The sequence below is a fragment of the Cyrtonyx montezumae genome, unplaced genomic scaffold (genome assembly GCF_038088225.1).
Source record: "Cyrtonyx montezumae isolate F1298 unplaced genomic scaffold, pur_monq_1.0 scaffold_13, whole genome shotgun sequence".
Taxonomy (NCBI): domain Eukaryota; kingdom Metazoa; phylum Chordata; class Aves; order Galliformes; family Odontophoridae; genus Cyrtonyx; species Cyrtonyx montezumae.
Window position 1 is genome coordinate 13186670 of NW_027071859.1, and position 22152 is coordinate 13208821.

Consider the following 22152-nt stretch of genomic DNA (forward strand, 5'->3'; position numbering starts at 1 on the left):
AACAGCTGTATTTCATGCTGACTTTCTTTAGTAGATCTCAAAGAGCTTTGTGTATGCTAGGTGGTTGTCATCTCCTTGGTTTATTGACCTTTTTGTACATGAATCCTATCATTAGTTTCCATTACATTATTTTTTTCACCTTATCACTAATAAAATGCACGCTAGGCCAAGGAATGACATATCAGCTATATAGACCTCAGCCTAGGACGTTTACAGAATGCAGTGGAAAGCTAGCTTCAAGGTTGTGATCTAAATCAGCAACAACAAACACCTGAAGGCAACCAAGTTTATGTCCTGACCACTGAGCTATTTGTTATTAATCACTAACAAGGATTAGAAGTTTTTGAAGCTAATTTTTTTTGAGATATTATTCTTTAAAATCTTTTGAGAAAAAGAAGGAGAAATATTTTCTTATGAAGTAGACAGAGAAATGAGAGTTTTGTACCAATACATAATGCTAAAAGCAAGCAAGGTATGTTTTGCTGAGCTAAGTACATCTGCAAATACATCCTGTCCTGTTTAACAGGGACCCTGTTTACAGATGATAGCTATTCAGAAAATACAGGCCTGTCTGTCCTGAGTACTTAGTACTTTCTCAGCAGTTGAAAAGATGTTAGAACGTGTCTGCAAATGATATTAGAGTGGCAGGGTCTGCTCTGTGAAGTGCAATCCAGTAGAAGTGCAATGTAGATGGTAACTCCTTTCAGGATGTTCATTTACTTGTTCTGCTCCAACAACAGTACAAGTTATTTTGAGAATCGTAACTCAAAGATACCAGGCACAGAGACACCAACATAACTGCATGATGGTTCTTAGGAAGACAGGTGTCTCTTCAGTGACTAGTGAAAATATCATAACACGTTCAGAAAGCATTCTTGCCTTGTAAGTACAGATTCTGTGTTGTGATGTGAATGGTGAAGGGGCCTGTGAAATGCATTAACACTGACAAGCATGCTGCATTTGCTCTAGTTGTGTGATACAGTTACATTTTCCACATGGCTGGATCTAGCCACAGAAAATGCTGACTGTAGTAATCCTCAATATACTCAGTTAAAAACGATCCTGTCAAGCTGACTCTGCAATTTTCTTCTCTTTCCCATGCATCAAGATCAAGTTCACAGTAAGACTTCCTTCAATAAAATAATTCTATTCTACCACGGTCCAAATGAATCATGTGCTTAGGGCAAAAGAATGTGTCCATTCATATGCATATGGGCTTATATAAATTATATAGATAGGTTTGCATAGCTAAGAATAGCACATTCAGCTTCCTGCTAGCATATTTTTATGAAACTGAGGGAATTTAGAAACTGACACATTTAGGAAGAATTGCAATTCTAATGTACTTTCACACCTTCGTCCTGTATTTTTTTATACATTTCTAATAACGTTTCACTTCCAGGAAGCATGAGCACAGCTATTTTCACTCACTAAAAAGACAGAGACTTGGAAATATGCCTATTTACAGCATATTATGTACCTGGGCAGAGGGTGCTGAAGAAGGACCCCAGAGATTCCACTTTGCCTGTGACCAGTTGATAATTTACTTCTTTTTGGTAGTCTGAAGGAGTGAGCATGCCCTCAGAGAGAACTCTTGCCTGATACTTTCCTAAAAGACAAAAAAGACATTTTGAAAGTACTTTGAACTACAGTAAAAACATTCTAAGTCGTAATAAAAACAACTCCCAGCTGAATTAATTCCCTCCTGCCAGAAAACAAAGGCCAAGATGAGACTTTTCTTCCTCCAAGCATGTACCATGTTTGTTGAAGGCAATAAAGTTGAAATAGCATATTATAAACACTGGGGAAATGTTCAGTGCTCTGCTCACAGGAATACCCCAGTAGCACAGAGGAGGAAAGTATTACACACTGACTGCTGTTAGTTTTACATTATTTATTTGTAGTAGTGCCTTTGTAAGGACACAGCTAATGCAGGCAGAATGGGATTAGCAGGGAGATCCAACTGTGAAGCAGCAGCTTGGGTTCATCAAAACCCATGCCTTCTTGGTCAAGGCCTTTTTATATGAGGCAGCTTACTGAAAATTCTCATAGCATGGAATGACTCTGTTTTGCCTGGAGATGCACCCTTGGGATCTCACCTGTTATCACAATGCAGGAATCAATGGCTCGATTTCTGCCAGCACATATGATCACTACGTAGTTTGTCTTTATTAATTTTCCTTCGATGAGCAGCTTAAACATTTCTGAAAGCCCTTCAGCCAGAGAATAGCTGCACTCAATGATGTGGACACTGTCATTACAGGAGCTGGCTGCCAGCCCTGCCAGCCAGGGGAGCTGGGCCGAGGTCACTGGAGCAATATGGCTGGGCACTTGAGGAAAGGCCTGCGGAATCACCTGCTGGTACTGACGAATTTCAGACAGGTGTGATTCTCGCCAAGAACGCATGAATATTTGTTCCAAATCTTCAATCAGAGGGACTTGGTCTGAAGCTAAGAAAAAATTAAGAGGAAAATGTTCATATTATGAAACAATTGAACAAAACTTTTTTAAAAAGTGTTGGGTTTTTTTAGAGATGCTCATATTTCAGATTTATACATGCCGTTACGAAAATGTGAACTATATCTTTCATTTTTAAGTGTCCTTGTGAGACTCAAAGTTGCTGTAATTGGAACCTGACTACTATCATTAATTAGAAATATTTAAGTGTTTGAATACTGCACGTGTCAATATAATATTTATAAACTATGGACTATATGCAAGCAAAAGCAATGAATTACAGCTGTTGTCCTTATTTTCCCCCCCAGTGTATCATTAAATTTTAATCTACATTTGGTCTTCAGGAGCAACTAATTTAGTTTTAGAAAATCACCTTACCTAGCTGAACAAGGTAGTAGACAGTCAACAAGAGCTGCATTTCCTCTGAAATAGGTTGTATTGTTGGGGCACCATACTGCTCATATGCTCTAGATAAAGACTGTGAATTTCTGTAACAGGTATACAGTAGAGGACTCACAATCACATCATTAATGTTCCCGCAAAGATATGGGAAGTTTCCATGACCTTAGAAATAAACAGCATTTGTACATATCACATTAATTTCATACTTAAAGAGTTTGAATAGTAGATAATTAAAAAATGAGAGCTTTAGCAGTGTTTAGAAGTAGGATTTATCTTTACGTCTCTTACAAAAAAAGACCTGAGGTCCTGGTGAGGGGTTGGGGTTTTTTTACCTTTAAAAATAACTGGCTTTGCTTTACAGATTTTCAGCAAGTTGTCAGGAACTGAGACAGGTTCTCCAGAGCCCACCATTGGAGATGAGGCCGGCCCCACCAAAGCAGAATGTGGTTGAGATGACAGGCTTCCTCCATCTAAGGGTTTATACATAATATCTCTGGAGTAAGATCTAGTAATCGCTTCCTCAATTAAAAGCTATTCAACACCATCATACATACACATTTGGTATAAGTGTTACATAGTTCTAGAGGTGACATCAAACATTTCATGAACTGTTACTACAACCCAAGCTTATTTTTTGAGAATTGTATTGAACATTGAACATGCACCCAAGGATTTCAAAATATTTATAAGGAAACCTTTCTAGATCTGAATGTGTGAATACAGAGATATACACGATATCAATGCAAAGGTATAATTTGTGGGCTTTGTATGATAGAATCAGTAAAACTAATTACAAGTAAGGTTTTTTGGTATATATAAAAAATAAAGATTCAGCATTTGTTCAAAACTAACTTCTTCATGGTAATTTTAACAGTAGCATACAAAAGAAAACATCCTGGGTAAAGTTGGTTTGTTTCACTGCATATCACTAGTCTGTATCTAGACTAAAATTCAAGAAAGGGCCAAGAACACAGTGACAAACAAGTGAAACAAGAGATGATACCCTGATATCCGAGTTCTGACACTAACTGTTATGTCCCAAACGTGTGTCCATCTTTAGACACTGAAACAAGTACCTGTTGCAGTTTATTAAAAATGACTTGGTGACTGGATTCTAATGAGAGCTAGGTCCAGAGCCTCAAAGAGGAATCAATAAAAATGAAGAACACAAACAATTCTGTAAATGTAGGTATCAAATGCCTTACAAAACTCTCCTTAGAATCTGTGTGTTTTTAAAATATTGGCTCTTTTCCCCCATTATTTCTAAATAATAAAATGAACATCATCATTGTCCTGGGTACAGCTTACCATTTTTAATTCTGTTTGAAACCTGTGGGTTGAGGGGCAAGTTCAAAGTTTCAGCGGATGACGGAGATTCTGGTGACCAACCTTTATGGCGCTTTTTTGGAGGTCCTGAATTTGTCAAAGTGCCTGAATAATGATAACATGTAGTAAAAGTACTACAATAAAATGTATTCATTTTAGTGCATGATAATTCAACATGTGTTGACGGACTGAATAAAGCATTAAGTACTGTGGTAGACAAGGCTGACTCCATGAGTGTAATTACTGCTTATGGTTTTTGTTTTACTTTGCTATCTTCTGCTTAAAGACTTATGAACTTCCTGGTGTAGAGGCCTGTTAAACTTAACCTATTTTATACCAATGTTTACTCTGAATTAAGAGCAATATACTAAAATAAGACATACTAATAATGTTTATGTTAAATTTTGAAGCCAATATCTGCATTTCGTGCCTTCTATTTCCAAACCCATGATACTGTGTTTCATATAACTTCATGTTGAAAAAAATATTTTCATGGGTTTCAGAGTAACATTAATAAAGATCTGCATTCTTTTCAACAATTTTTCCATTGTTGAGGTTTTTGTACTTCTCACTGGCATCACCTTTTCTTTAATGACAATCCGTATTAACTTGAAGCAAATTACTTCTGCACATTTCATATACTCATCTTAGCTCCAAGATCTTTGTCTGTAAAATCATAACCATATTTCTTACAGTTTTCTGGGAGCCCATGACAAATATATTCCTCAGTCTCACATTACTTTCTTTGGTCACCTTGTGCACTGATGCAAAATCCTAAACAATGAGTTTCCACTTAAAAGAACTGTTGAGAGTCCCCAGTTGCCCAGGAATTACTCAGCATCTTGAAGAACTGAATTGTTTCTACTTATACACATTAATATAAAATACAAAAACTGTTACTATCGTACACTGGCAAGTTCATATCTCCCGGTCAAATGCTTTGTCTTACACAAAATTCAAAATGAGTAAAAATTTTGTATTAAAAATGCTGTTGGTTGAGTTTTTGTGTTATTATGTTTTACTTTTATGAAAGATATTAAAGTCAAAAGTAAACCAGGAATGCTCAAATCTGGAGAAGATTGTTCATTTGCAGAACAATCTTATGACGATGTTTTCAAAGTTCATTTTTAAACTTTTACCATGTGAGGGCAGTATGTAGCCATTTGTTCTACCCATTTTTTCATTTTGTTTCCTGGCATAATGATGTGACCCAAATGTAATTTCAGGATGATACTCAGCTCAATATGAAGAAATTTTTATTTCAAAATGCCTTACTCCTTCCTCCAGGATTATCGAATATGCTGATACTCAGAATCCAGCTGAAATGAATTGGCAAGATCTGAAAACTTGTTCCAGCATGGAAGAAAGAGATCAAGCATGGAAGAAAGAGATCAACTCCATGGTAAAGACTAACAAAAACTTTCCTGCTTAAACAGGTCAGAAACATGAAATAGATAGTGACAGAAAATAATTGATACACATCAAGATAATCATGGTTCAGTGAGGAAAGTGTCTTTAGTCTGGAGCCAGTTGTCAAAATTTAATGCTCCATCCCAAAGTGGACTGCAACTCAGAAATCAGTTTGTGAATGATATTTACATGCTTTTCTTAATTCCCTTCACAAAGCCTGTTTGGTGAGATTGATGCAAATATATTATTGAAGAAACTAGACTCAGAATCCAGCCTTTACTGATTCAAAATGATATCAACTCTAAGTGTCATGAAAAACTTCCAATTAATAATCTGAAGTGCTACAAAGCTATGGCTGAAATCATATAAACTTTTTAACATTCAAAAGAAAAGGAGGGGTTATGACAAAAGATTTGGAAGGGAAGGATAATTTCTATTTATACAGACAATTATGATCATGATATCATTTTTTCACTGTTTCTATCACATCCATGGAATACAGAGCTTAGGGTTATTAAAGAACAAATCCATACAAATACCTAATACCAGTGGTCTTGACAAAGCAGATAGGTTATTTTTCACCAACTGTTGTTTAGGAGATTCCTTGCCATTATAAGCTGCTGAGCAGAATGCTGCTGTTGATAAAGTATGATCTATGGCTGTAGCTGGCAAGAAAAAAAATAGTATTGACGTATTAATGTTTCTAGATCAAGATCCCAAATTGACATAATACAATTACCATTTAATAGAGACATCAAGATCTGCTCAGAGCAACTTCCATGCTGAATAAAATAAACTCACCACTGATCTCATACTAGAATATTGCTGTCCCACTCCTAAATAAGTGTCTAACTAAAATCCCACTGTGCAACTAAGTGTATTTCAGATCTTTTAGATTATTTGCAGGTTGTCTCTAGCTGCTATATGAAGTTTACTTAATCAGCAAAGAGAATCAGAATTGTTTAACTTGTTTAAAATGTTAATAACAATGCAGTTCAGACTGACACATCATTTCAAGTGTGCCACATTAAAAAAAGAGGTTTTTATAAGTCTAATGTTCTTGAAATTAATGCTGTTGTGTTGTTTTTTTTTAATATATGTGTGATCTCAATATCAACAAATGCCACTGCTGCTATTGTAAAGAGAGTACCAGTTTGTTCTGGAGGACTACCAGCATTCCAGATCCCAACTATTTAACTGGGTTCTGTCTCTCAGAGAGAATATAACTACCAACAGATGTGCTTCAGTTCTCACATCTGTAGGTCAAGAGAGGTGATTCTTCCCCTCTGCTCTCAGGAGACCCCACCTGGAGTACTGCATCCAGCCTTGAGAAGAGAAGGCTCTGATCAGAAGTTATATCAGCCTTCCAGTACCTGAAGGGGGCCTACAGGAAACCTGGGAATGAACTTAATAAGAGCAGGTAGCAACAGGACAAGGGGAAATGGATTTAAAATGCAAGAAGGTAGATTTAGACTAGATATCAGGAAGAAATTATTTACTCTGAGGATGGTGAGACACTGGAACAGGTTGCCCTGAAAGGTTGTGAAAGTCCCATCCCTGGAAGCATTCAACTAGGCTGGATGGGGCTGTGAGTAACACAGACTCGAGGGAGGTACCCTTGTCTACAGCAGAGGGTCAGAAATACATGATCACAAAGGTCCCTTCCAACCCAAACCATTCTATGAATCTCTGTAAGAGTCACAAGAGAATATTCATTGTGAAGCTCAGGAAGATCACTTTAGCCACTATCATCGATCACCTTTTATTTACGTAAGGATAAAGGAGAAGTAAATGTTAAAAAAATTGTTGTTAATACAAAGACAGTACTCATCAGTTTACCTTTAATGTTAAAAGTTGCTTTTCTCTGCTGATGCCCGTACAATCCCAACAGTAATGCATATTCTAGTTATAATGCAAATTGTCTCTTAAAAGACGTGGTTTGCCTTAGTTATGAACAAGCTTCACATCACCTATCCGTTTTATTATTTCCTAAAATTCTGTATATAAATCCAGGGGGACAAATGGACAGTAAAAAGCCTTGAAAACAGGATTCCTTTCTTTATTCACAAGATATTCTAAGTCTATTCAATTTGTTGTACTGTATGGGGTAACGTGCTTATTTATTTGTCTATGTGTAGAAATGCACACAGATGTGCACAAACAGAGCAGTAAGAGCACACATTAACCCAGAGCGTTCTCCTTCCGCATCATACCTGTTTGCAGAGTCCTAGATGGAGGGTTTGGGGGAGGCTCACTCACTGTGCTCCCAGGGAGGCCTGCGCTCTCTGTCAGTTGGCACACTGTGCCTGAACAGGTGCTGGATGAAGACTGCCGGCCTCTGAGTTCTTAAGAAAGAAAAGAAACTTCTTACCCACCGACAACAGCGACAGTTGCTTTTTTCTGCGTGTTTGTCTTGGTAATTTCACATGTGAATTACTTAATAAGGCTATAGCACTTGGAAGGGAGGAACTGATGGCATCAGACATGCCATCCTCTTATTAGGGTGGACAATTGCTTTTTTACAGCTGCACTTTAAGGAGTCTTTCTTTCAACTGATCTTCTCAGGTTTTACATAGACGCCAGTCTCGGTAATATCTAAGCTTGGATGACAAAAACCAGTGCTCAAGTAAGACAGCTTCATTATCTTACCTGCCCCTTTCCAGCAGATTACAGATCCTTTGGTTAGAGCTCCCTGTGCATTCCTGACCAGATAATACTTTAAGTGTTTCTGTTTCTTGGGCTGAGTGGTCAGTTTAAGGTTAATGTGATTTGAGAATTCTGTAAAGTAGCAGAAACCTTTCTTGCCACAGCCAACACAATTGCCAGAGAAGCCTGATAAAACAAACAATACATATAATCCAATGAGATAGGTTGGTGTCTGTTAATAACATCAAAACATGACTCTTCTGTGGAGAATAAGTTTTATTTTACAGATTTAACTTTGTATTAATGTTATCAACCAAAATATTTTACATTGAGTCCTCTCTGTTGCACCTTGGCTACTAGACTGCAAAACCAGAACGCCACACCAACAGAAAAAGTAAAATAAGCCACATTTTTCACTTTCTCCCACCAGAAAAAAAAATCACAGCACCCACACATTAAGTACCTAAAAAGCATTAAAACAAAATATTTTTGTCTGAACTGTACTGAATCACACACTTACCACCACAGAAAGTAAGCTTCACTTCTTTTTAAACTTGCATTGAAACTAAACATTCAGTGAAGCCTCAGGAAATAAAGTGTATTTAATCAACTCTATTTAAGAAGATCCAAGTATATTTACGGACCAAGCATCCACTACAGATGTTTGTTTAGAGAAGAAAAATACTAATGCAGTCTTAGGATACTGATTTAAGTAAATTTCTCAAATTATATGATGGGACTGTGTTAGCACTTCACAACACTGTAAGCTATTTACGACTGTGAAAATAACATGTCTGCAACTTTAGAGAACACAAGAGAGATGCAATCCTTGCACGTAAAAAAGCTCATTGTACTCAGACTTAATGGGGCATTTCCAGGGATACTGCCATTTCCTCTCATTCTGAGGAATAAAATTTGAGCTTCAAAGAGGAGCTCACGATGGTGATGCCATTATCACCGTAAATACAGAACAATCCTTGAACAGCTAATTAAGACTTAACTGCTTTTTATTCTTAAACAACTTTATTATTCCATTTTCCAAAGTACTTCCATAAGAAAGTTTTGTACTATGTCTGAACAATTATTTCAAAATACTTAATACCTACAAGGAAATTGTATAGTGTGTAAACAGAAGATAATGTTCTGCATGGAAATTTTCTCCCTATTCCCTCCACATGCTCTGAAGCACAAAGGTTCTTTTTATTTTAATCCCATCTAATGGGCATCTTGATATGTTATCACAGGAATTACAAATTGAAATTGTATCTTCAGTCAATCAAAAGATAGTAAAAATAAAGTAAGGGAAAAGCATCTCATGTAAATAATGAGGAATAACATTGGAAATATTATTCCTCCAACATGTTAAATAGAATGAAGAGCCATTTATGAGAGTTTCCATCACATTTCAGACAAATTACATTTTCAAATCAATGTTCAATATTTCCTAAGTGACTAACATGCAGTCACTGAAGCGCTGTGCTTTGTAAGCACCTGTTTCTTGCTCTATAACCTGAGTATTTTCATTAATTTTCAAATTGCACAGAAGAATTCATTACAAATCTAAGTTTATGTGGCATTTGGTCTGCTTCTATGGTAATGAGTAAACAATAACTACTGAAAGCTGCCTAATATATCACTGAGGCTGATAGGTAGAATGATAAAGGTCATTATGACTCATAAAATCAGGACAAGTCAAGACTGCAAAATCCCCTGTGTTGTATCAGTCAACACGAAAGCATCTGTCTAACATCACAGAACCTTCAGTTGCTGCATGAAAAGCAACAAAGGGAAACAAAACTACAACGGATGTGATAAAGGCTGTAGAATTTACATGCATTTTAGGCAGATCAAGAAACTACAGAAAATGCTGCTAGCAAATGGAAACTTCCTCTACATCTTGGCAGTATACTGAGCATGAGAAGCAGCATTGCAATTTTTAACTGGTTTCCACTTGCAAGGACTTATTTGTTTCCAAACAGAAGCATGAGGGGACCATTTCCAAAAGAAAAACAGAAGTACTTTTACCGTTTCTAGGTTTTTTGTTTTGATGAAAGTGTCCAACTGCTTTCCAAAGCCACATGTAGAAATATTTCCGTAACAGAAAGCGGAGCAGTGGGCACAAATCTTATTATGTGGACATTACGCCAGTCGGTATTGAGAATTCTTGTAAATCATCAGCAAACTAAGATAGATTTAACAAAAAAATACCGCCTTCCTGAAACAGCCATTTGTTCTACGTCATCTATCTTTAAGAGTCTACTATTCAAGGTCTACTGGAGAACTAGTTTTCACCAACTCTAGCATACAGGTGAGGTTAATTTAAGAATTAAAACACCTGAAGAGTCTACTTGTTTAAAAACTCTTCAGAGAATCACTCAGAAGTTTATTCCTCAGTTTTCCATTTAAGTAAAACTATCATCTTACACCTCAAGTCTTCCCATCCCCACTGAGCAGAGTTCCTTCTGGCAAACACCTGCCAACACTGAATTTCACCCCATTCATTCAGACTGACACTTTCTCTGATGACACCACAGATACAATATCGCATGACTTTATAATTTCAGTGCATTAAAGTGATGTTCATTCATTACTCCAGGGCTGCTTTTCAGATTGAAGCATCCACTGCCAGCCTTGCAGCAGATGGAGTAAGACTCACAGTGTTCATCAATGGCTGAATGAAAAGCTGGACATGAACCAGCAGGGCTGCTTAAACAGAGGGGTGGCCAGCAGGGAGAGAGGTGTGATAGTCCCCCTCTGCTCTGCACTTGTGAGGCCCTCTGGAATATTGTGTCCATTTCTGGGGCCCCCAGCACAAGAATCACAGGATAACATAATTGTAGGGGTTGGAAGGGACCTCTGAAGACAATCAGTCCAACTCCCCTCAATCTCTCTTCTCCAGGTCAAACAGCCTCAGGTCTATCAGCATTTCCTCATAAGGGAGATGCTCCAGGCTCCTCTTCATCTCTGTGGCCCTCCACCAGACTCTCTCCAGCAGGACACTTTTTTAACTGAGGAGCCCAAAACTAAGCTCAGTACTCCAGATGTGGCCTCACCAGGGTACAGTAGAGGGGGAGGATCACCTCTCTCAACCTGCTGGCCACACTCTTTTTAATGCACCCCAAGATAACATTGGCCTTCTTGGCCACTGGGGCACACTGCAAGCTCATGGCCAACCTGTTGTACACCAGGACACACTGGTCCTGGTGTACAACTTCAGAGCTCTCCTCCAACAGCTTGGGCCCTAAATTGTACTGACACATGCAGTTATCCCTCCCCAGGTGTAGACTCTACACTTGCTCTTGTTAAACCTCATCTGGTTCCTTTCTGACCAACTCTCCAGTCTGTCCAGGTCTCTCTGAATGGCCAGATGTCCAGCCTTCTGGTGTGTCAACCAGCTTTGTATCAACAGTGAACCTGCTGAAGGTAAACTCCATCTCTTCATCTAGGTCACTGATGAGAAGTTGAACAAGGCTGGACCCACTACCAATTCTCATTCTGTGCATGCCCTGTTCACATGCAATGGCTGGGTCTAACAACCGATAGAGAGTTTGCTTTATAAGCAAGACACATTACATATTCTCCCATATATTATAGAAAGGACAAAGGTCAGAGGGAGTCAGGGCAGCCATAAGGTGGCTCAATATATCTATGTCATGCAACTGATTACACAAGAGAATTAGAAATCAATGCCTGGAGTTTCGGGGCTAAAAGCCTTTCACCTTTAGGTCAGCAGTTCAAACTCAACTCAGTTCAGTAGTGACTTAAGACCGTTACCCTCTGAAGATTGTTTAATCAGAAGATATTTGATTGAATCTGATATCTTAAGTGCATTTGCTTGAATTTTCCCACATTGGAGTGACCCATTATCTAAATGATCCTTGTTGGTCCCTTCCAACTCTGGATATTCAATGACTGTAATTTAAAAATCACTTCCATGCTAAGGGATGGTAGCAGGATCTTGGACTAAATAGATGGGAAGCCCAATCTACCATATGACAGGGCAATGGCTCCTTTGGATTAATAGTGTGCTTGTGATAAAGGTAAATAGAAGATTTCAAGGTGGAACGATATTCATCTAAAATCTCAATCTATTCTATCACCTGTTGGCCCAGATGAAAATTTTCTTCCTGTCTTTTTTTTTCTTTAAATGAATAATGGGGTTTTAATTAATGTTAATATTTACATAATGATAAGATAATTTTAAAAGTTTTGAACTTGCTTAATACTAAGAATTAGCATGGTTTTAACTCTTCAACAGAAATATTTCTTCTGCTCACTTCTACTCACAAGCAAGAAGCACACAAACATCTCCAGTGCTTCACATTTTTTCCCTCCCATTCATTACCATTCCATTTGAAGACTGAAGGCCCACATTTAAAAAAAATACATGAAATTAATACCGTCATGTTAAGACTCCATTGTACAGAAACTCACTACTATTACAAAAGCCAACTAGAACATTGTATCTTCTAACAGAAGTGCCACAGTTTTTATACTGCAATCTTTTCATCTTACACACAGCTTACAATGCATGCAAACTAATCTTTTCCTCTGTCGTCCTGACCTCAGGGACCCACTGAAAAAAGAAAGGATTTCTTATTCCCTGCTAGGAAAGTGGGCAGCTGTTAGGTCTTTTGGGAAGGAAAATGATGGGTGAATAGCTGCTTTGTTTATCACGAGAGACTCTCCTTATGAGTAAGAATTGGAGAAAAATAAAATAAAAAAGAGAAAAACTTTTGGGGGTGATACATATTAGCTGCATTTCCAAGGAAACAATAAATATCACACTATAACAGCTCTTCCCCCTGTGAAGCATTCCTTCAGGATACAAAACAAAAAGGAAGAGTTTCCTAGAGCCAAAATTTGAATTTGTTTTGCAGAGTAGCATAACTTGGGATCTAACTCTATTAATGGAAATATACACAATATATTCTCAGGCTCGTTAAATACAAAGAACGCCTCTTCCAGAAAACAGAAGTTTTCCATGAAGTAAACCATCCACTGTAAAAACCAAGAAACAAAATAACCTCATTCTCCAATGGGGACAACTTTCATATTATAGGTACGTACTTTTAGACGGTGAGGCAACTCATTAGCATAATGAATAAATTGGTGCAAACATCAGCAGCCCCTTATGGGAACAAGGCCATAAGTCACAAGCTGGTCAAGAAACTCCTGAGACATTATTCTTTCTTCTGAAATTTCTGTATGTTCCCTACAAAGAAATTATTTGGGGGGGAGAAGGGGAATCCCACAATAGTCAGTAATAACTGCCTTACAAAAACAGAAAAGATTTTTTTTTTTTTTAATAATAAGTTTCAAGGGTTAGAAGTGATGTGCCAGAATCACCAGCAAACCTTAGCAAAAGTGTGAAACATAATCTGAGTGACAATTATACCTGATTTCAAATAAAAATGAATTCAATACAGAAGAGCTTCAGGAATCACTTTGTGTTGTTCTGAAAGGCCATGATCTTTGAAGACAGCATAGCTTAAATTCAGAATATAAAAGTAAGCCTTCTACCCTCTCTTTAAAAATACAAGTATTAAAAAGGGCTACTGCTCTTGATGGAGTTTATGAGAAGTTTTCATCTTCAATTTAGCACAAGACAGATAACTGTGTTAGCCTAATAAGCAGAGAATTAAAAACAAGAGTGGTTCTGCCTTTTAACTTACTACATCTGAAACAGACTACTGATGTCTGCTTCTATTTTTTCTTACCTGGATGTGATTTGCATCAGTGGATGAAAACTAGAATAAAAATATCACTTCCACTTACTATATGGTCTATTCTACCAATAGTATTCCATCTTCATGTCAGTGAGATCTATCATATGTTTTCACCAGATTATAGCAACAGGGAACACTTCTTTTCAATTTATAGATGATTTTTTTTTAATCTTAAAGATCCAAATGCAAATTCTTCCACATTTAAGCTTGTTATATAATACATACAAGTTATCCTACATTATCACTTTTTTTTTTTTTTTGCAAAAGAACATGATTCAATAGAATTTAAATGTAGAACAGACAAAAAAAAGCATCTAAGTTGTTTTTGAAGAAGAAAACAGTATTAAATAAGAAAGCTGAGGATGCAAGTAGTATAAAATTCTCTCAGTTATGCTCCCATTGCCTTTTTCTGTTCTTGTTTAGCATGCAATTAACAAGCACACTACTTCCTTTCTGCTAACAGCCTAAGGAGCTTAAGCTGTTAAAAGTGCTAGCACTGAATGATGTGAGTGGTACAATATTCCTGTCTTTATCTTTAAAATGACAACACATGGGTGATTTATAGTCTTCCTAACTCTTTTACAATCACTAGTTAAATCTACTGTGACCAATCCAACTCTTCAAGATCACATGAGGAAAGAAATTACTGTGCACAGAATGACATTACCCACCTTCACACTATGCTGTCATCCCAAATGCTTTGAAGAGTGGCTCAAACTGAGATAACAACTGAGTTCACGTCATATCCCTCAGTGTTTGTGAAAGAAAATGGTTAAAGGGCACAATGACAAATAGTTCCTTTCTGCTATTTAAAGCTCAGACTGGTACACAGATAAACGATGAGGCATTTTTTGAAGAAAATAATACATAATTACCCAAGAATGTCTGACTGAAATAATAGCTCTCCCTCTAGATCGTATACTTTTTGTCCCAGTATATAAACTATTCCACTTTACTAACTTCAATATTTAGTTCATTCATTCACATGATTGTGGATTGCCCCTAATTGTGTTTGCTAATGGCAGTCAGAAGGGCTGTAATGAAAATAGACAGACTCAGTTTATGTCAGAAACTGGACAATTAAATTAATGAAAAGCAAGGAAAGTTTAAGTACTCTACACAACTTTTTTCTTAAAATAACATGCCTTGTAAGACTGAATTCAAACACAGTATTGTCTGATTACACATTAAGGAAAAAATTCAACTTATAATGCCTCATATTTATTTTTACCGTGAAATCTGTAAAAATTCATAGGTTAGGATCCAGGATTCATGCTATTGTTTAAACATATGAAGGAATGTGATTCCTGTCCCCCAAAAAAGTGAATCAAAATAGTCATAATGGATGAGACTCTGGGCAACCTGATGCAGTGCTTAATGTAGTAGTTGGCACCTACCCACAGGAGAGGTATGAAGCCAGATGATCTTTGAGGTCCCTTCCAATTCAAGCCATTCTATGATTCTCTGTTGCTTTTTACAGTACAAGCTATAATCAGTTTACATATATATTGTAGCCAGAAAGGTTCACTTTGACAGATCTACACTCTGTCCAAGTATATTAGTATCTGGAAAGCTAAAACAGGGAAAGGCGGCAGTTCAACTCCAGTTACCAGATGCGTAGCACCAGCAACTAGGACTAAACAGACCAGACAGTGACTTAATTTTTGGGCTAGTGGACAGAAGATGATGAAGAACTTCAAATGAATTGGCTTGCTCTGTATCTTTCCAAAGTAAACATAGCCAGCTTGGAACTGTTATCTTGTTGTGCATCACCAATGAGAACTACTGTACAAACACAACAGAAATAACATCTGATGAACAAAACAACCAAAAAAAAAAGCTATTAACTGTAGGCAGAAGTGCTCTCTTACTGCGACCACAAACACTTACCCAACAGGGCATTGCGCCCATTATCATCTGGAAGGAATCTTTTATCCACAGCACACACTAAGAGGTGATCAGGTAAATTTGGTGACTTGGCGCCAACAAGTAAAAACCCTGATGGTACCTCAATATGTTCATTGGAAATTGAAACCAATCTCAAATCCTTACCAGACTGGCAGAAACCTAGAAAAAAAAAAAAAACAAATCAAGTAGATGTATTTTAAATTGAGAAGATTCTTTTCTTTAACACGGGTAATTGTCTTTGTTAAAGATCTTCCAATAGTTTTAGTGAAAAACAAAGTGGTATCCTCTGAGGTCAAGAGCAAACTAAGAGATAGTTTTCTTCCCTGCCTTTTGGTCACTATAAACAAATACCATCAGTACAATAAACAAACAAATTTGAAAATTCACAGTGAATTTTCTCATGATGATGTCGCACAACATCACAGATATTTATGGGCTACTTACTAATGTCACTCTAACTTCAGTCAGACCTTCAAAAATGCTGATAATAGTTTTAAGTATCTAGTGAATTTCACTGGTTTTCCTGTTTTGTTTTAATTCTTACAGCAACGCTGAATTAGGTACACTTCAAGTAGTAAAAATTGATGATAAAGCCTGCGAATTACCACACTCATCATAGTGGATATTTTGCCTGTAAACTCAACCTTGCCTAATAGAACAGATGTTCTGTCCTTATGCCAGTGTTCTAGCACAAACACTTATTTGACACATTTGGTAAAGACACTGCAAAACGCAAAACCAGTCAAGAACTATCCCAGATTTGTCTAACAGATAGCAAACACAGGAATGTTTATGATTTCTACAACATACAAATGATCTTATTCTGATTAGGTATAGGGGAAATACTCCAGTTATACCCATTTCAGTAGGGCAAAATGCCTTCTGATAGCATGCATTCTGATAGTGCATTTCGTACCATCAGTGGTGCAACATCCTTCTGGAGGAGGCTTCATCTGGTAAGGAACAGGACAACTTGATTCTGAGCCTTCTTCTTCTTCCTCTTCCTCCTCTTCCTCATTATCTACTCTGCTGCCTGCTACAAATTGTGGTAGCATAAATGTCTTATAAAGTAGAAAATGCTGGCAACAAATCAATGAATGAACAAGGTGACCCAGTTACAGGAAGTATTACAGAAAACTGGATTCTCTTTTCTTGGCAATAACTTTAACATTGTCAGCTCTAAAGGTATTTGTTCTTTCTTTGAAGCTCCAGCTGTCAGTCTTATGCTTTCTATAGAAGGTCTCTGATTAAAAAAAAATAAAATCTTACCTTCTGCCTCAAAAACAAACAAAAAAAAGAAAAATAAAAAACATGACACAAGTGCACTCGAAAAAGTAAAAAGGGGTTAAGAAAAAGAAGCCTCTATTTATTATTCAAAATATAATCTCTACTTTTAAACTAACCTCATGAGTTTGGAGGCCTAATTCATGGTGTTCAAACTCTTGTTGATCACAACAGTGTAACTGTATCCCTCATTTATAATATTAACAGCCAAAACAAATGCAAATTTGTTACTTCAAAACACCCTGGCCACAGTCCAAATACAGGTTTTTATCAGTGAGGTGCCTATCACATCCTTGGTGCTGCAGACTGAAGAAACAGGGCCAGAAATTAGGATCACCACAGCTGATATCAGAGCAAGAAAACCTGAGTCTCACACAGTCCAATTCCTACCAGAATCCAGAGCTCTGAGTAAAACTCTGCTGCTCTCTGCACAACGTCAAAGAATGGCAGATGTCTGGAAGACAAGGCACAGAGGTCTGCACGTGGACTGTGCCATTCTAAGAGGCAATTCTGACTATTGAGGAAAAGAATATATCACTTAGGCTTTTATTTTAGATGCTTTTAGGTGTTTTACCTTCAGACTCTGCTTCAAATCACTTTTGCAGTGTTGCGGTCCCTTGAGAGTTAATATTTTTACCTGTTAGGGTGCTTGCTAACAGAATTCACCTATTTATTCTCTGTGTATATTACAGATTTTCTGCTAGAAATATCTTTTTTTTCTTCTCTCCATACCCATGTGACAAACATATTCTCAAGCATAATTCAACATCTCAGCAAAACATATTGAGCAATGACTCCATACCCTCTTGTGTCTAAGGACACATTCATGGCAAATGGGAGAAAAACTGGCAAGCAGAGAGATGCAGCTCGATGGGCAGAACACGTAAATCTGAACTAGGGAAAAGGTAGTAAGGGAGACTTGGTGGGGTTCTGTCTTGTCTTGTCTTGCCTTGGCTTCCATACAGATTTGGCTGCAGCATAAAGATTTGGTGGTGAAAGGCTGCAGGCACTTGAGGATCAGGCAGAAGCTGAAAACATTGGCTGGACTTGGGCAAGCAGAAGAGCACTTAAGCTCCTATATTCTTCTGCTGACCAGCTTTTAGCCTTTAAACAGAACTGAAACAAAGCTCGCTGCAGGCATCTTCCAAAGCTCAATGAAAATTGGACATAACTCTTTGCTTCTACTGACCATTTGGATCACGTACTCAGAAACCCACATGATATTTATCAGGGATTCTATTTTCTGCCTTCAGAATAGTTTTTTCCTTTATTGAGAGAGGATTGTAGAACTGGTTAAAGAAATACTACAGAAAAAATAAGAATTAGATAGAAAGCTGACTTCAGTAAATCTAGAGTTTGAAAGTTTGTCAGTAAAGGTTATTTAAGACACCCCAAACTAGGAGAAAATATGAAGTGCATTTCCTTTTAAGTATCTAAACCTCAAGCCTGAGTGTTGGTGCATACAGAGAAGGGCAGAATGATAAACACTTCTCTTTAAGGGAGTAGACCAAAGATAATGCTGAAAGTGAACAAAGAGAAAAGTGAAGCTCTTTGTCTTTGGTATTCAAGACAGGGCTAAGTTATGTGTTATGACTTAACCTTGACTAACATGTATCACTATGTGTACAATATGTATACATATATATGTAATATACATCAATAATAAAAAGATAGGAAAGAAACAGAATGAAAAAAAAAAACACATCCTACTACTGGAGCCAAGGACATTTATCTTGTATTTAAACCAACTTATGTGAATGGGGTACTTTCAATTTACGTAGCTTCAAATAATTTTATAGGCAACTGTACTACCATAAGTGACCATAAAGGCACACACTTGGAAATAAGTATGTTTGGGTTTTTTCAAATATAGAGACCGGAAAACAATTGTTTGTGAATTCCTTTGTAAAAAATGTACCATTTAGGTGTGAAATGTCCAATCTGTTTAATTTGTCTCTGGCACTGACCTTGACTGCATTACCTTGTCTAAATTGTCTAGGTCCACCATAGGAAAAACAACTGTACTGAGAACTAGTAAGCAGTTACAGCCAAGAACTATCCAAGGATACAAGCAAGTCAGAATGCCATGGGCAAGGAAGCATAACCAGATAAGTGGATAAGAGCTTATGCAGGATCTTGAGGATGGCTCTCTGTTTCAGATGTCTCCTGGCACACAGAGCACAGGGATTTACCTAGATAGGAGTGGACATTTCTACTTATTGTGAGGTGGTTGGAGTACAGAATGCCAGATTGTAGGCCTCTCTCACCTAAGGAACAAACTTGGAAAAACTCTATGTCAGATCCCTTCAGAGTTCCCTTTGTCTGAAACTTCCATGAAATGAATGTACTCCACCAGGCTGCTGTGGGATTAACTACAGTTCAATTCTGTTGCCATTAACTTCAAAGAAAACAGAATCAGCTTCTCTTGGTCTAAAAAGTTCCCTGGAAGCCTTGAATGAAAGAAGCAATGTGAGTGCAAAATCACACTTGTGTTCCTCAGCAATGTATCCGCTCCTGTAGCATCATTCACAGATGATATCATAATCCACTTCGTGACATCGCTGTTTGTTGCCATGGAAAAGCTTAATAAATCTTCACAGAAGATTTAACAGAAGAATCGCTTTATGAAGAGACAAAGCAACATAAATATTTAAACAATGAATGTATATTAATTCACACGTCCTGTGCTAGCAATAAAAAAAAAAGACTAATGACGTGTGAACGGTGAGCAAACATTTCTTCAAGGGATATTTCCTCAGCAGTTATAGTAATGTAGCAGTAAAAAGTTTAATCCATGCAAAATGTCTTATTCCATTACTATTTCTTAGGCTGCTGTATTTTTTCTTTCCTTTTCTACTACTGTGGATCATTAATCATTATACATTCTGCATTACTTATCTCTAATCTGTCTCTAACAAGATAAAAACAGCATAAGCAGACCTGGTCAAAAAAAATGAAACACCGCCCTAGTGGTAGAAATGGTTAAATATTAAATATAACCTTGTACCAGCTCTGAACCATGGGTATTACAGAACATCAAAACACTGAGTTGTATCACAAATTTGCTTGTCAGAGCTACAGTTCATCTAAATTATACTACTTCTAAGAAAAAACAACTGAGCAAATGAAACTTAGAAAACGATCTTCTCTAAACAGAGAAAGTCCTGCGTGCTATATAACGACTTGAGCAAGATTTACCAGAGGTCATATCCTATGTTTTTACCTTTACAAGAGAACAACTAAAAAAATCAGGGCAAAAGTAGATATAAGCATTCTTAATAATCAGCTCCAATTTTTTGTACCTTATTATTCACAACAAAAAATACTTCAAGTGTAAAGTTCAAAAATCTGTCCTTTTTTCACCATCATTTACTATATAAATTCTAGAAGTATAGGGTAAAATACAGGATAAGAGATCTATGTTCTAAACACCAAAGAGTTCTCCAGATCCTCAGTTTATACATGACAACAAATCTGAGCAAAACTTCATTTTGTCAAGACACCACGTTTTGTATTTTGATCAAATTCTAACATAAATATTTAAATATTCATTTCTACTTTAGATCATAAACTATCCAAAGAAAAACTTTGAATACTACAGTTCTTCTGCATTCCTATTTTAAACGTTTGTGCTGACCACTAGGAGAGCAAACAGCAGAACTGTGTGGGAGCAGAATTCTAAGTTCACTACTTCCTACCTTCCAGTGATGACAGCTGCTGTTCAGCTTCCAAATACAACTGAGAAAAGATTGGCCTGGGAACTAAGTTGTTTGAGCGAAGAGAGGCCTCAATAGAATTATGCAACACTTCTTCAAACCTTGTTGTCTTGAGCTGACCGGCGTAAGAATTTCCCATCTTCTCAAACAAAAAGACAAGGAAAAAAAATAAAGAAAATGGATTTCAATTTCAGTACTTAGACTTGATTACTGCACACTGATGTCAGACTGCAACATTTCTCATGAGAAAAAAAAGCTCCATTGTTTGCAGAGAAAGGCAAAGGAGAGGAACATTGACTGCAGCAAGGGCTGAGCTGATCCTGCTGGTAAATGACAGGAAGTTAACTAAAAGCAGCAGTATTCTGAAATTCAGTAGAATAGCTCTGACACCTTCTTGAAGATGTGACTGCAAATCTGAGTCTAGTAATTCCACAGTTCATATAGCAATTGAAGAGATGTATTCTTAGTAGTCAACAACCTCACCTGTAAAACAGCCTTTCTGTTTTACATGACTTTAAACAGAAAAAAAATGCGAAGGATTTGGGCAATAGCAGTGTAGTGTAGCTATCTTTTCATGGCCCAATCATGGCTAAGAGCTCACAGCTAAGGCAGGTCAACATGTATTTTAGAGGTTTGACTCAGGAACAACAGCACTGCTCTAACACATGTTATGGAAGATGATGGCTTTTTCTTCTCTCCTTAAGAAATACTTTCCCATGTGAGCAAACTTTTTTTTTTTTTTGTAAAGATGAAACATATCCAGTATCTATTTGATTTTGCATTTCATTATTAGGATCTTACCATTAGTGAAACAGCATAATTTGCTCAGATAGTCACTAAGGAGTCAGCCTATTCCAGCTGAATATCCCAGCATTTCCTTCCCACCTCCTTAACCACAGGCTGCTTTCCCCCCACATACAATGACCTCGTATAGCCAAAAGCCATGTCAGCTTTCTTTTTCTAATACAAAGTAGCTCTTGCCCTAGGCCCCACATCCTTCCCTCCTCACATAACTGTGAATAGAAAGCATGAAATGCTTCCTGTTTGTGGCAGTAATTCCAAAACACTGAACAGCCCCTCCTTGGGCCTGGGTGCTGCCTGGGAAATGAGCCTGCTGGGAAGCATCCTGCAGGAATCAGCCAAGCAAAAGGAAAGCTGCTTTGAAATCACATACAACTCTTCTCAGGAAAAATTAACAACATACCAATTTGAAAGAAACACAAATTGGACCATTTGAATATATCTGTATTACAGACCCTACAGACATACCAATC

General features: G+C 37.2%; 1 protein-coding gene across 2 annotated transcripts in view; it reads right to left on the minus strand.

Moving 5' to 3' along the window:
• The window catches only part of GREB1 (growth regulating estrogen receptor binding 1), a 52992-nt gene extending 31975 nt beyond the window's left edge, over positions 1-21017 (minus strand). For both annotated transcript variants that reach the window (XM_065730709.1, XM_065730708.1), the window contains exons 1-11: positions 20861-21017; positions 16795-16914; positions 15861-16037; positions 8245-8427; positions 7809-7940; positions 6135-6260; positions 4168-4290; positions 3192-3329; positions 2836-3021; positions 2100-2450; positions 1481-1609 (exon numbers count right to left, since the gene is read on the minus strand). In XM_065730709.1, coding sequence (XP_065586781.1) covers positions 1481-1609; positions 2100-2450; positions 2836-3021; positions 3192-3329; positions 4168-4290; positions 6135-6260; positions 7809-7940; positions 8245-8427; positions 15861-16037; positions 16795-16914; positions 20861-21017 — 1822 coding nt within the window. The remainder of the gene's footprint in view (positions 1-1480; positions 1610-2099; positions 2451-2835; positions 3022-3191; positions 3330-4167; positions 4291-6134; positions 6261-7808; positions 7941-8244; positions 8428-15860; positions 16038-16794; positions 16915-20860) is intronic.
• Between the last annotated feature and the right edge of the window lie 1135 nt (positions 21018-22152).